The 14,784-nt window shown below is 46.3% G+C and overlaps 1 protein-coding gene across 2 annotated transcripts in view; it reads right to left on the bottom strand.

The window, feature by feature from the left end:
• Nucleotides 1-14,550, bottom strand: part of Heg1 (heart development protein with EGF like domains 1) — a 75,468-nt gene extending 60,918 nt beyond the window's left edge. For both annotated transcript variants that reach the window (XM_027935917.2, XM_071615262.1), the window contains exon 1: nucleotides 14,126-14,550. In XM_027935917.2, coding sequence (XP_027791718.2) covers nucleotides 14,126-14,444 — 319 coding nt within the window. In that variant the 5' untranslated portion in view covers nucleotides 14,445-14,550. The remainder of the gene's footprint in view (nucleotides 1-14,125) is intronic.
• Between the last annotated feature and the right edge of the window lie 234 nt (nucleotides 14,551-14,784).

Here is a 14,784-nt window from a genome sequence, read left to right as displayed (position 1 = left end):
TCGAAGTGAAAACGTCCAGTAGACAGTTAAAGATAAAGAACAAGAGATGGCATATGACAGGAAAGTCGAGGATCAAGGGCTGACTGAAGGGAAAATTTGAATCTGGAGGAAGAGGCAGAGCCAGTGACAGGCAGGGATACAAATAACAAGGAGAGAACAGGATGAAATTAAAAGTAGAGGCCAGGGCTGGTGTTGTGGGTCAGTGGTAGAGTGCTCGCCTAGCACACATGAGGCACTGGGGTTGATCCTCAGCCCCCCATAAAAATGAAATAAAGATATTGTGTCCGCCTACAACTAAAAAATAAATATATATATATATATATATATATATATATATATATATATATATATATATATATATATAATGTAGAGGCCAGCAAAGAGGAAGCCAATGAATGCTGAAAGGCAGCAGTGGACTCCATGGACAACATGCCTACAGAAAGGCCGTGGAGAAGCCAGGGAAAGTTCCTAGGCCTTTCCAGTGTGTCGCTAGGTCAATGAAAGGTGAAGGTCACAGTGCTTGGGTGAAGGTTCATGAGGAGAGGTCTGGGACAGTACAGTACTCATCTCTAGTCATGGAATTCCCCATTCCTGCCTCCCCTTGGAGATGTCCTGGGATCCTGAACTTGGAAAACCCCTCTTAGAACTGTGGGGTTGGTGCCCTGTTCCTACACTGTTGTGTATTCCAGCAACAGACGGTCAAACCTATGAAAATGAGTTTCTCTGTAATTTTTAAAGATTTTTCTGAAATTCAGTTGCTCACCCAGGGAGGGGGAAAAGTCTTTAAAAGGTGGAGAGAGAATTTTAGCCCCCTCTATTTGGTTCCTTTGAATATGATGTGTGGTGCAGACTGAAGAGAAATGGAACGTTGTTCACAGAGACTTCCCAGAGAGTGAAATTATGCTTCTATTCTCAGAGATCCAATTAATAATCCCACACATTTTCCAATCTGCAAAGCACTTTTTACAGGATAATTTAGGAGGCCTAAATATCCTTTTAGATCCTGACAGTCCAAGTGGCAGTCTTGAGGGTAATTCTTGTCCTCTTTTATGGAAGAAAAGACTGAGGCTTTAGCATTTAAGTCACCTACAGAGGTTAACCCAGAAAATAGGTGACAGAGCAGACTGAAGCCCAGCTCTTTAATTCCAGTGTCCTCAATTAACCACACTCAGATGAAAACCAGTGAGGGCCAAGAAGAGAGAAGCACAGCCAGCTCTTACTAAACTAATTCACAGCATGAGTCAAGCTTCACTAGCTAGCACCCATGCTGCTTTGCACCATTCATTCTGGTCAAAGTTGACTGGGCTGTCTTTAATGCCTCTATGCCCCTCAAAGGTGACCACCACCTCAGGACCATAGCATCCAACTATTCTGACCCTCAGATGACAGGACTAAGGCAAAGAAGAGGAGTAATAGTTTCAAATCTGCAACACCGTGAGTGACATTTATGAATTTAAAAAATATTTGCTTTCACACCCATTAGAATGGCTACTAACAAAAAGGAAAATAGGAAGGGTTGGTGGGGATGTGGAGAAATTGAAATCCTTATACAATGCTGGTGGAAATGTAAAATGGTACAGTACCCATGGAAAATAGTACAACAGTCCCTCAGAAACTTAGTTACCATTTGATCCAGCAATTTCACTTCTGAGCATATATCAAAAATAACTGAAAGCAGAGACCCAAATAGATACTTGTACACTCATGTTATCAACAATATTATTCTTAATAGCCAAAAGAAGAAAGCAACCCAAGTATCCATCAGTAGATGAATGGATCAACAAAATGTGGTATATACATACAATGGTATATTAAATGAAATTCTAATACAGCAACATGAGGAAACCCTGAAAACCTAAGTTAAATAAGCTAGACACAAAAGGACAAATATTGTATGATTCCACTTATATAAAGTTCCTATAATAGGAAGTTCATAGGGAGATAAAGTAGAACAGAGATTACCAGGGGTGAGAGCAGGGAGGTATGGGGATTTACTATTTAAATAGTTTCTAGGGGCTAGGGTTGTGGCTCAGTGGTAGAGCGCTCACCTAGTGCTTTGCGAGGCCCTGGGTTCGATCCTCAGCACCACATAAAAATAAATGAGTAAAATAAAGGTATTGTGTCCAACTACAACAAAAGAATAAATATTTAAAAAAAAAAAGAGTTTCTATTGGGATAATGAAGAATTTCTGGGAATGAATGATTGGTGATTTTTTTTTTTTTTTTTTAATATAGTGCTGAGGATCGAACCCAGTGCCTCAAACGTGCAAGGCAGGTACTCTACCACTGAGCTACAGCCCCAGCCCTGGTGATGATTTTAACAATACTGTTACTGTACTCAGAGCCATGGAATTTTGTACACGTAGGAATGGTTTAAAATGGTAAATTTTCCATTTGTGTATATTTTGCCACAATAAAAATATACTGAGCACCAATCACAGGCAAGACACTGTGAGGGTTTCAAGGACAAATAAGATATGAACCTGCCTCAAAGAGCTTTTGCTTTCAAGGGAGATAAACCATAAATACTTAGAATGCCTCTGGGGTATGAGAAGTGGCCCAGAGAGGCAGAGTTTGCAAGGTACAAGAAACCCATCCTCCCTTCTGGGCTACCTGGCCTCTGGTCCAGACAGTGGGGGTCCTTCCCCAATAGGGTCCTCACAGCCTTCCCCCAGGATCTCTCCAAATGAGGGAATTTCAGGCTGGATGGCCAGGGGTGAGATATTCTGAGGCAGTCAGGAATCTCAGGGGTTTCTGGGGAAGGTGACTGTAATCTCTCCAGAAAGATGGCAGCCTACTCTAGGCTGTGTTTTGAAATGGTGCTGCGGATGTAATGATTTGGGGTGGAGGATTTTTAGGAGCCAAATGAGTTTGTGTGAACAAAAGACTGAGCCCTCAATCTGGACTGTCCAAGGCTCTTGGGGAGTTTCGTTTCCTTCCTTGTTTTTACCCTAAAAGGAGCAGCCCTAAGAAAAATCATACACATTGCAAAGTGTTTGGACTTGAGATCCAATGATCAAATTTTTAAATAGCTTTCCCTGCAACAGTCTCTAGAGATGAGTAGTGCAAGGTTTACAAGGCACCCCACCCTCCCCTCCTGTGAGGAAGTCACTTTTGTTCAGCAGAGCATCCTCTCCTCCTGGGGAGAAACAGATCTGCAGGACTGAGCTGAATGAGACCCAGGACAGGCTAGCCTGGAGCCCTGAGCCTGGGCTCAACCTTCCAGAAACAGAACCAGCCTGATGTGGCTTTAGGAGGGGGGCACTCGGGAGGGCTGCACTAGGGAGGGCTGCAGCCTACACAGGCAGGAGGGAGAGATGAAGGTCTGTCATGTGACCTCAAGATTTTTGCTTTAAAAATAATTCCATAGGGTTTTTTGTTTGTTTTAAAGGCCTTGAGAAAAGACACAGGGTTGAAGGCCAGGAGATTTCCATTCAGTTAAACAAGAGAATACAAAATCTTTTGGCAATGGGGTGGTCACCTTATTTCTAGGGGCATCTATCTTACTGCCTCCTTTCTTCCCCTCTGGTCCTTTGAAAAATAAACACCTAACAAAGTAGCTTGAGGAGGTTCCTCAACAAAGGGCTGCTTCAAGAAAGAAGCTGAAGCCACAGCCCCTGCCCCGCCTGGCTAGGCAGGCTCCAGGGTGCAGGCCTCTCAGCCTGCGTCTCACTGTAAAGCTCAATCACACCCAGAGAGGAAGCCAGTGGCGGGGCTCCACCAAAGGAGACCTGCCAGGTTAGCGAAACAATAAAAAGGCAAGGAAAAACATCCTGGTTCCGAGGAGGAAGAGGGGGAGAGAAGTGCGCTGAGGAGGGGCAGGAAGAATCCGCCTGTTTGGGGCGTGTGTGTGCGATGGAACCGCCTGAGCCCTGTCCTGGGCTTTAAACATTTACATAGCGCTGGCGGCTGACTTGTATACGTTCTGCAGTTGATTTATTCTTCAGACTTCTGTGAAGTGGCTCAGGACTCAAAGGAAATCACAGAAAAGTAATTGTCTGGAACATTTTACGACTTTGAAAAATGGACACAGCGGAAAGATGTCTCAACACAAAGGACTCAGAGGCCTGGACTGAGAAGGGAGGGAAGCTTGGGCACTGGCTCTCCCTCGGGTGGGGTCCACCATGGGGACTTCCAGGGATCCAGCCGCAGGGAGTGAATGAGTACAATCTAGTTAAAGAGAGAAATGAAAAGTTTGCTAATATGCTTTTAAAATTAAGATCAGGAAACCTAACACTCCTATTCAAATATAACCAACATGTGGACAAATCAGTTGCATACCATAGCCAGTTAAGAAAAAGGGAAAATAAAGGGAGAAGAATGGAAGGGAGCTGAAAAGAGAAACAAAGCAGAAAGCAGAAAAAAAAAAAAAAAAAGATATGCCAAAGCAGGATAATAACAGGAATATAATATATAATAGTAATGGCATTTTAGATATAGATATATAAAAAATAATCTATACAGCATTTGCTCCATGCCAGGCACTGAGCATTTCACCGGGATGTCTCAGTTCAACCTCATGACAACCCTATGAGGTCGTCTCCTTATCCCTGCTTTTCTGATAAAGAAACAGGTGAGGTTAAGTAATTTGCCCAAGGTCAAACAGGACATAATAAAACTGGACCCACCCACTCCAAAGAAAATCCAATTTAAAAAAAATATAGAAATAGAAAAAAAAAAAAGAGTGAAAGAAAAAAGCCAAGGCAGAGAGCATCAGAGAAATAATCACATGTGCTAAAAGTGAAAGCCAGAAAGGACAGTGCCATTTCTCCAGGTGGGCTACAAAGGCGCCTTGTTAAGGATACTAGAATCCAAATGGGGGTTTCATGGCACAGATGGAGGTGTTGCATCTTGAGACCCTACGTAGCCCACTATCCAATGGGGTTCAGTGTTCTGGTGGGATTTGGAGAAATGGGAGTTAGGACAGGAGAAGGGAAGGAAGGGAACAGTCAACAGAGACTACTGTACATGTAAGAAAAGGCAAGAGACAAAGAGGATTGAGATTTGAGCAGTGGATTGGAATTGAATGGGCCCACGAACAAGCAAAGGGAAGGCAGGTTTGCAGGAGTAAAGGTAGTGAGTTTGCATCCATAACTGTAATCTGACAGTTTAAAGCGACACACCATAAACACGTGTGCCTGGCAGGTGGCTGAGGCGCACAGATGGATTGCTGAAGGGAAGATAGAAATTCTGGAAATCACCCACTCAGAAAAAACAGGTGAAGATGCCCTGCATCTTCTTTCCACACCTTTGTCCTGCCATCCTTCCAGCCTAGAATGTCCTGCTCCCTGCCCCTTGGCCTTCTGGCAAAATCTGATTGATTGCTCATGACCTGCTCAGGCACCACCACCTTCAAGAAGCCTTCCCTAGAGAAAACGCTTTTCCTCTGGAGTCATTTCATCTTGTTTCACAATTCTGGCTTATGTGATCACATTCCTAAGTGTCTTGTAAAAGAGACCATGGCTCATTAGAGATGCCCCCCAAAATGTCCACTGAACAGAGGTGAAGTAGAAGGCCAAGGGTAGAACTGTGGACAATATCTCACTCAGAGGGAGAGAAGAGATGGAAAGGAGTCAGTCATGGCAAAGAGAAGGAGGTGAGACAGGTGAGAGGGCAAAGAGAAGGAGGACGGAAAAAGTCCACTGAGATTTTCTAGAAATGTCCTCCTTTTCTCCACGTCTTCTCCAGCTTTCTACTCATCCTTCATGTCCACCTTCTCTCTGAAGCCCCTCCTCACTTCGAGTAATCATAAGGCTTGATGGGTTCCCAGGGAGCATTAATGATTAACACAGCATGGACATGTTTACAAAGCATGTCCATGTGGATTAACTCATTTCGTCCTTACAACACTGTGAAGCCAACAGGACTGGTTCTATTACCTCAATTTTCCAGATATATGGAGATGAAAGGACTTGCCCAAGGTCATAGTCTATTCACTATATTCTGACTAAAATCCTTTGCGATGCCTATAAGGGCTCCTCCTCAAAAAAAGCAGGACAGACATTATTATCCCATTTTTAGCATAAGGAAATTAAGACCTAGCGACATTAGACAGCTTCCCATGCTACATAGCTTCAAAGCGGAAGGGGTTAAGACCAAAGACCTCTGACCCACATCAGGGCTCTTAAGATTCCATTGGCATCTCTCTTTCCTAACTCTGTCGGTGGCTACTGATAGCAGCACTCCATTACACCAGGCATGACTATACTATAAATAATTCCTAACAAACCACAAGAATTCACCTACTCAAGTGAGTGTGATCCTCATCAAAGAGGTCCCATTAAGACCAATAATGCTGTTACTCCAATAATGCTGTTATTGCTCAAACCACTTTCTAAAATTTGCTTTCAACAGCCTACAGAATATTCTCTTGTATTTCCTAAAAAATGATAAATTTATTTGGGATGCATATAAAAACTCAAAGTCCAATCTGATGAATGATGCAGGAAATGAAGACAAGTGATCCTTCCAAGCTCTTCACTCCTTCAAACACTTTTGAAATGCTATCAATAACCCCCAATAGTTCTGATCCGAGGGAAAATACCCATTGACCAGAGGTCCAAGTCTGATTGATTTTCAAAGGCTTATTATTTTGTAGTCTCTCTCCTGCAGTCTGACTGCTTCAGTCCTAAGGATGGAACTGGCATGGCCACCTGAAGAGCTTTCTCTTGGCTACTTCTTCATCCATCTTCCTCTTTGGTCTTCACCTTCCAATTTATCAGACATTGAGGAGAAACTTGTCAACTTATCATGTCTACCTCTTGACCTCCAGCAGTTGAGAGCCTCACACAGAGAGATAGGGGCTTCTGTTACTTAGGGTCTCCAGCAAGATCAGCCCTTCTCTCATGTCCCCCCCCAACAATCCCAGGAGTTGGGTACACAGCCTCTTGTGTGCCTACCATGTCATCTGAACTGTAAGTTTTCTTCAAAAACGTCTTTATAACAGGAAAGTCAGCCTAGTACCATGTAGCTCCACTACCCCAGAGCTAAAATACAAAGCAAAAGGAGTGTGTCCATTTTTAACAGCCTCTGTAGACTTAACAGATGGTCTTCTAGCTCCTTAAGGGATCTTACTACCAGAGCCTCCGGAGCATTTACAAGAAAATCTGACCTCCTTACCACACTTCTCATGGCCCTTTGTGACCCAGCCACTGTGACCTGCCTTCCTCCTAATCCCATGACAAGGCAAGATCAGTTCCTGCCTTAGAGCATCTACTCTTACTGTTCCCCCTGCCTCAGGCTCTTTCTGCTATAGGCAGGGGGACACCTGGTGCCAAATCTCCAAAACAGAGTGAGTTTGAAATGCACACAAATGTGGGTAGCAAGTAGGGAGATGAACAAGAAGAGCCAGAGAGGTATAGGGACAGACACTAGGGACCTTGAATTCCAACAAGCCGGGGGTGGGGGTGGGGGTGGATTTTATTCCAAGTACAATGCAAAGCTCTTGGGAGGGTTTTAAGCCCGAGAATGAGGTGACCTGAATTAGATTTTAAGAAGATCACTCTGGCTTCTGTGAGCATTGATTAGAGAGAGAGAGCAAGATTGGGTGAGAGAACAGAAAAAGAGCTGTAAAGATGAAGAGGACAGATTCACAATGTATTTTAGTAACAGAATCAGCCAGAATTGCCCCCTCCCCTAAAACAAAGCAAGAATGTAGGAAAGGTGAGGAATGGTGTAGTGTGGGAGGGGTGACTTCTAGGCATCTGGTATAAGTTAGCAGGTGGATGGTGTTGACCATTCCTGACATGGGAAGAGTTGAGCACCAACAATAGGTTTAGGGAGTGAGAATCAAGGATTCTGATTCTGATTTCCTTTTTCACTTTACTGTCAAAATTTACCACAGGGAGGACCACATCTGCTGTCTCCCAGGCTTACCATACTCCTGGCAGGTTGCTTTCTACCCTCTTGACAGTCCTCACTAAACAGCTCAGGATCAAATCCAATGGCTGTTCTCAGGCCTCATCCTCCCAGATCTCCCTGTTCCCTCTAATTTGGGCAGACAGCACCTGGAGGTGTGGCCAAATCTAAGCCAAAACATGTGAACTCATTTTTGACCTGGCTCTCACTGCAACTCCATGCAGAGCCAGCACCTGGGCTGGGTCCTCTTCTTCCCCACTGCCCTTGGTCTACAGGGGGTGTTCTTCACCTAGCCAGGGCCAGTTTCCTCTGCCCAGTGGCTTCACCAAATGCCCTCCAGGCCAAATCTGGCCCTGGCTTCTCCCAAGTTCAGTTCTACATTCTCAAGGGTTCGCAGAATTCTTCCACTGAAACCTGCAACAGTCTTGACAGTGAGGGAAAGTCTAAAACAAGTAGGCTCCTTAATGGCAAGGCAGTTTCTCCCCCACCACTGTGGCCTTCCACCCCAGGTCTGCCTGTCTTTCCCTTTGAAATGGCACTCACATCTCTCCCTTTCAATTTCCACCCCGCCCCAAACCCCCCAATTCCAGTCCATGCCATGTTTTCAGTCTTTTCTTTCCAATGTATGGACACACTGCCCACCAGCATCCCACCTGCTGTGCAATAGATATTGGGCTGGTGCAAGGGCAGACCTGTCTGTGGTTCATCTGTGAGTCCCCAGCACCAAGCACAAAAGAACAATGAACAGGCAACTACAGTGCTCCCCCCTCCAAGGCCATTATGGGTTCCTCAATGTGGGTGTGATAAAACAAACACCTTAAACAGGCCTCTTAAGCCTTCTATAATTGGCCCTAGTCCCCTTTTCAGGGGTCTCTGGAGCCCAATTCATCAACCCAAGTCCTTTCCTGAGCTTTCTCGGTTGTTTATCACCTCCATTTAAAAAGTCTCGACCTTTTCAACATTTGGGATTCTGCTGATGCCAGTAACCTCCTTCACCTCTCTGTATATCTACATTTGTCAATTTTCCAAAGCTAAATCAACTCCTTCTTTCCCCATGATCTCCCTGGACTCTCCAGTCCCCTGCAGTCTCCACCTCTACCTGCTGCTGCAGCTCTCTCTAGCCACATCATTCCTGTGGTCTGTATGATCTTCTTGAGGTATTTCTTCAGTTACAAATTATTAATGCATCATTACTTCACTTTTTACATCTTTGATGTTCATGCTTCAAAAAAAGTTTCCCTGGGGGCAAGTTAGATGTAGCTCCTTATTATCTGGCACAGCTCCTCACACATAGTAAGTTCTCAGTAAATATTTCCTGATTTACAAATCAGTCAAACAGGACACAGATGGAGACATCTGCCACATTCCAATAAAAGAGGGAAAGAGAAGATAGAAACATCTTTGTTTCTGCCTATGCTGGAGGAAATAGTGAGTGGGCAGACAAGAGCATAGACATTAAAATGGCATTTAAACAGGGCACCATTTAACCTTTCCCCCCTGTAAATGGCATTCATAATGACTAGCAACAGGCTCAACATATCAGCCACTTCTCCAGCTTCACAGGAGAGTACCCACCAAGAAAGCCAACAATTCAACTTAGTTTGGTTGATAATTAAAGGAGTGACTTCTGACACCAATAATCTATGGATTAGTAGAGAATTAGAGTATAAATCACAATCTCTATGTAAAATACACTTTTAATAAAGACTTGAGGTGTTGACACAGTGGTGGACATCTATAACCCCAGCAACTTGGGAGGCTGAGGCAAGAGGATCAAAAGTTCAAGGCCCACCTGGGCAACTTAGTGAGACTTTGCTTCAAAATTAAAAGGGCTGGACAGAATAGAATAGACAATATGATTGATGTACGTACATTCCATGTATGTATTATATGTCAAAATACATTCTGCTGTCATGTATGACTAAAAAAATTAAAATTAAAATTAAAAAAAAATTAAAAGGACTGGAATATTGCTCAGTAGTAAAGCATCTCTGGTTCAATCTCCAGTACACTAAAAAAAAAAAAAAAAAAGATTTTAAGTCTTTTCTTGACAATTAAAGACAATTTTTTTTTAATTTCTCCTCTGCAGGTTGTCCCCATTACCACTGATATCCCTTCCCAATCATGGTCCCTAATCTCTAACAAATGGCAAGAGCAAGGACTAAGGAAAGGAGGAAGAAGACTGATGAGCTGGAAAAATTTTAGATCTAAAACTGTCATCCCATATTAGAGATGAGAAAACTGAGATTTCACATATTGTGGAAAGAGCCAATGGGTTTGGCCAAAATCAGTTTCAATACTGCCTCCTCCATTTTCTGTGTGACCTAATGTTGCCAGGCTTCATTTTCTATGACTATAAAAGGGAAATAACCACCCTCGCAGGATTGTTTTAAGGGTGAAATGGGATAAGAAATGAAAAAGCACCTAACTACACATAGGTGCTCAAAGGCAAAGGATTTGAAAGAGAGATCAAATTAGTCTCCTTCCCTGTTGTCCCCCTAGGATTCTGCAAAGAAAGAGACATTTACTATAGCTGCAACCTCTGTTCACACAGAAAGGACACTGGGGACAGGGAAGCTGCTGAAGAAGTCAGAAAGTAGCTAACAAACAGCATCTGCCATCTGTTCTTTGCTGTCTTTCTGAGCATCTCTGGACAAGGACACGTTAGCTCCAGGACACTTTCTCAGCCAGCTGGGCAGGGCCACTGGAAAGCAGAGGGATCACCAGGAGGGCAGAGGCTCCTGCCCTGGCTCTTCAGGACTAGGAGGCAGTAACTATCCAGCTGGCATTGAGCACCATCCTGTCTCCCTCTGGCCACACCAGTCAGCTCCTGGGCAGAAAATATCAGCTCGGGCATATGCACACATGCTGAGGGAAGCAATAAACAGGTACTTGCAAGGTTAAAAGGATGTGGCTTTTAAGTACACATACCCCATGGAGAGCCCTCTCCCCACAACCTTCCTTCTATTTAGGCCACCTTCCATCAAAGCAAGCAGGCAAGCAGGCTTCCCAGGGTCACCTCCCCCAGCCCCAGCTAGGAGAGGGCTGCATTCCTGGAGGAAAGCCACTCTCCCCCTTCCCTTCCTGAAGGGCTGCCTCTTGCCCAACCCAGGACTTTACTGCACCTTGTAATGGTTCTCCAGGCAGCCAAGCTCAATGACGAAGTTGGCCCACAAAGTTAGAGCAATTCAGGCGACAGCTATTTAACAGCTCATAAGGGGCTGGGCTCAGAACACTTCCTTTACTCTAGGGAACCGCATTTTTCTAAGATTATTATTCCTTGGGCTGGCTGCTCAGCTACTCAGCATCCTTTCCCATTTGGGTGGGAAAGTACGTTGCTTCTGCACAGATTTTCATTATGATTTCAGCCTTTCCGCCCCCGCCCATCTGCAGATCTCACAATTATAAAACATGGCCTATGGATCTAAAAATCAGGGCATATGAACCTAGTACCCAGCTTAGAACTCTCGCTCTGAAGCCCTGAGTAGCAGGAAACCATGCAGAAAAAGGAAACCTCTAGGTCTCAGCCTCCTCCTCTCACCACTGGCTGAAATACCAGCAGTAAATGGCAACTGAACAACCAGCAGGGTGACAGGTGGGTGCAAAAGCTTAACAATGGCTACACAAACAGGGGGCGGCTCTCCAGGGACTTACAGTCCAATACAGGAAACCCAACCATATATGGAATGTAATTACTCAACAGAGAAACCTTGAACTCTGCCAGAAGGAGGAGAAGGGCTAGAAAGGAAGGAAAGAAAGACCTGGTCCCTACTGCTGACAAGGGTGTATTTAGAAGCCAGAGTTTCAAGGCTATAAGAGCCAGGCACTGACCACCAGCACCTCCCCAGTGTGAAGGGGCTACAGACAGTTTCCCTAACAACCACCTTATTTGTAAGACTCAAGACTAATTACCAGCAGGAGTACTCACCTCCCCAAATACAGAAACATGGAGATAGAGCCTGGGTGACCCTCTACCAAAGGTGCAGGAGAGGGCAGGCAGATATCAGCACAGGACACAGTGAATGCTACAGGACCTCTGGAAGCCGTTTCAGCCTTGAGACTTTGCTGCCTTGTGGAATAAGTGGCAGTACCTAATGATGCATGGTGGCCAAGCAAAACAAGCCAGACAACTCCTCAGAGGTTATTCGAAAACCTGGACTCACTGAATTTACCTAATGCTGGTTTTCTTCTTTGTTGTTTCTTTGTTCTCCCTAAGTGACAATGTTTGAGCCACTACCAGAAAATAAGCATAGGACATTCCTAGATCTTCAGCCATATTGGTGGCTTCTAGCAATTTTCAACAGGTAATCAAAATCATCTCTTTTAATCGCACCTTCTAACATCCCACACAAAATCAGGCCTTAAACCAGCAGAAGGGCAAGCACTCCTTGGGTGATTTTGTGGGGACACCAGGAAACCTTAGGTAAGAAGATTTAGACTATTCCTACTCCTCCTGAATTGCTTTCTGGAACTCTTTCATACCTGAAGCCTCCATGAAATAGTTCAAACCTCCCCAAATTATTCAAACAAGGAAAGTTACAGAGCCACAGCCATAAGGAAAGTTCAGATCACTTGGGGCCCTGATTCTTACTTTATTTCCCCCCTAACCCAGTTGCCTCCACAGTCCTTCCCTCAGTAACACCCACCTCACTATGACCTGTGGAGATTCTCAGTCTTAGGAGAAAGGAGACTCCTGTGCCAGCCTCCTCTAGCCAGGGCCCCACAAGTCAGCATCCCTCCCAGCTATTCCCTAATAAGATTGGCCTCTCAGCTAAGAAGGCCTATATACAGCCAGAGACACCTGCTTCCATTCCTGGGTGTCCCCTCTGAAATGTCCTCAACTCCTTACACTCCACTGTCTATCTAGAAAACCTCTCAAAATCACATAGTGTTCCTCAGTTACTTTTCTACTGTGACAAAGCTAGAAATTTTTCTCTTTCATGTTCTTGATTCCTCCCTCCAAACCTAACAAAACAAAGTTATTAGTAATCTGAAGTCAGAGTCACTCCAGGATGGGTCTCCTGAAGGTCTTCTGAAGGTCTACCAATCTCAGGCCAGTGACAGATTCACAAAGACAAGGCAGTTTGCAATGAGAGAACTGTCAAATATGGAGTTGAGGTTTTATGGGGGGGCAAAAAAAATCTTTTTCATATTTAACTCTAGCAAAGATCCCTTGGATGAAGCAAGCTATTTCACTTACTAGAAAATTGTGAGATATGAGAAAAGTAACTGAACTGAATTCAGGCAGATGAAATCTTCTCAACCTTCACCTAAACTCCAAATGAATGGTCCAGTATAGCAACAATCTAGCCTGTCCCTGCTTGCACGACCTTCCTCACTCACAGGAAGGCAAAGGCTACCACCACCACGTTGCTGACTTTGTTCAAAGCACTTTCCATTATTTTTACTTTCATTTTGTCACATCATCACCAGGAGGTTAGGAGAAACCTGGGTCATTTCTTCCATTTCAAAGACAGAGATACTAAGACCAGAAAAGAGGCCATCCTAAAGGTCATAATGGCATTATGGTTAGAATTCCACCCAGTCCTGGGTATTTTTCTTCCAAATCAGAAAAAAAAGATAGACACAAGAGCAACCAGAAGAAATCTGTTCCCTCTCTCTGACTAAGACAGGCAGCGGCTGTGTATAGAGCACTAGCTCCTTGAGAAAGAAAAGGAGAGGGAAAAAGCCAGCGTTTGCCTTACAAGTTTGTGGTTCAAGTTTGTGGACCCTTCACCAAGTTCCTCTTTCAGAGTTCAGTCAATAGATGCTTGGTTTCAAACTACATTCTTTGTCCTTTACAAAAGCCCTGGTGTCAGAACCCTTTAAAAATCCATTATTTATACTGGAAAGTCAGGCTCTGTACCTGCAGAGACCAGTTCTGCATCTATTGAGAAAAAGAACAGTATTGAGGGAGAACGGCCTGAAGTTAACCACCCGCGCGGTGGGAGAGGCAATTTGGGGGTTTTGTTGTTCGTTTTGTTGTTGTTGTTGTTTAACGGTGGGTGAGAAGCATTTGGGGTACCCATGGGAGAGAGAAGTTTTCTTCCAAGCTGGGGGGAGAATGGTCACACCTCCCAGTCCAGCCACTGGGGAAGCTTTCTTCCCCCCTCCCCCCCAGCCGAGTCCCAAGAGTCCCACACGCGCCGGGCAAGCGGAGCCCCGGGCCAGGGTCGAGCAGCGCCGAGGGGCCTAGGGTTAGGGATGCGGCCCCGGGGCGCCCCCCAAACCAAGGCGGCTCGGCGCTGGCTCCCCAGCTCTCACTCACCCGCGCTCCCGATGCCGGGGGCCCAGCCGGAGCGTCTCCGCCGTGTCGCGGCGCCCGGCACGGGGGCAATGTGGCTGGGGCCGAGGGGCGCGGGCTCGCGGCGCTTCTGGGGCGGCGGCGGCGGCGGCTGCAACTCGCGCTCCGGGCCGCGGTCAGGGGGCTGCGCCGGCTCCACGCTGGACAGGAGCGCTGGGCGGGCCGGAGAGGGAGGCTGGCCCCGTGTCCTGGGGGCCGCCGGCGGCGGCAGCAGCAGCAGCAGGAGCGGCAGCAACAGCAGCAAGAGCGGTGGCGGCCACCGCGAGGCGCGCGGCGAGGCCATGGTGGCGGCGCCCGCCCGCGCTCACATGCCCGGCGCGCGGGGAGGGCGCGGGGCGGCGCGGGTGCGAGGGAAGCGGGCGGCCGCTGCCGCTCCGGGCTAGGGAAGTGAGCCGAGTGAGGCTGTGAGCGCGCTCCCCGCCTCAAAAGTTGTGGGAGCCACGGGAGGGCGGCCGGGGGCCGGGCGGGCGCGGCGGAGGCGGCCCGCGGCGCCACTACATGCTAATTAGCCCGGGCGGGTCGCGGGGCGGGCGGCTCCTCCTCGGTTGACATCACCGGCCCCGCGCAGCGGGCCCGGGAGCGGAGGGAGGGCAGGAAGGGGGCGGGGGCCGGCCCCCGAGAAC

This window comes from Marmota flaviventris, chromosome 8 (genome assembly GCF_047511675.1).
Source record: "Marmota flaviventris isolate mMarFla1 chromosome 8, mMarFla1.hap1, whole genome shotgun sequence".
Classification (NCBI taxonomy): Eukaryota; Metazoa; Chordata; class Mammalia; order Rodentia; family Sciuridae; genus Marmota; species Marmota flaviventris.
The sequence above is the reverse complement of the archived record's forward strand: the minus strand, read 5'-3'. Positions and strand labels throughout refer to the sequence as shown.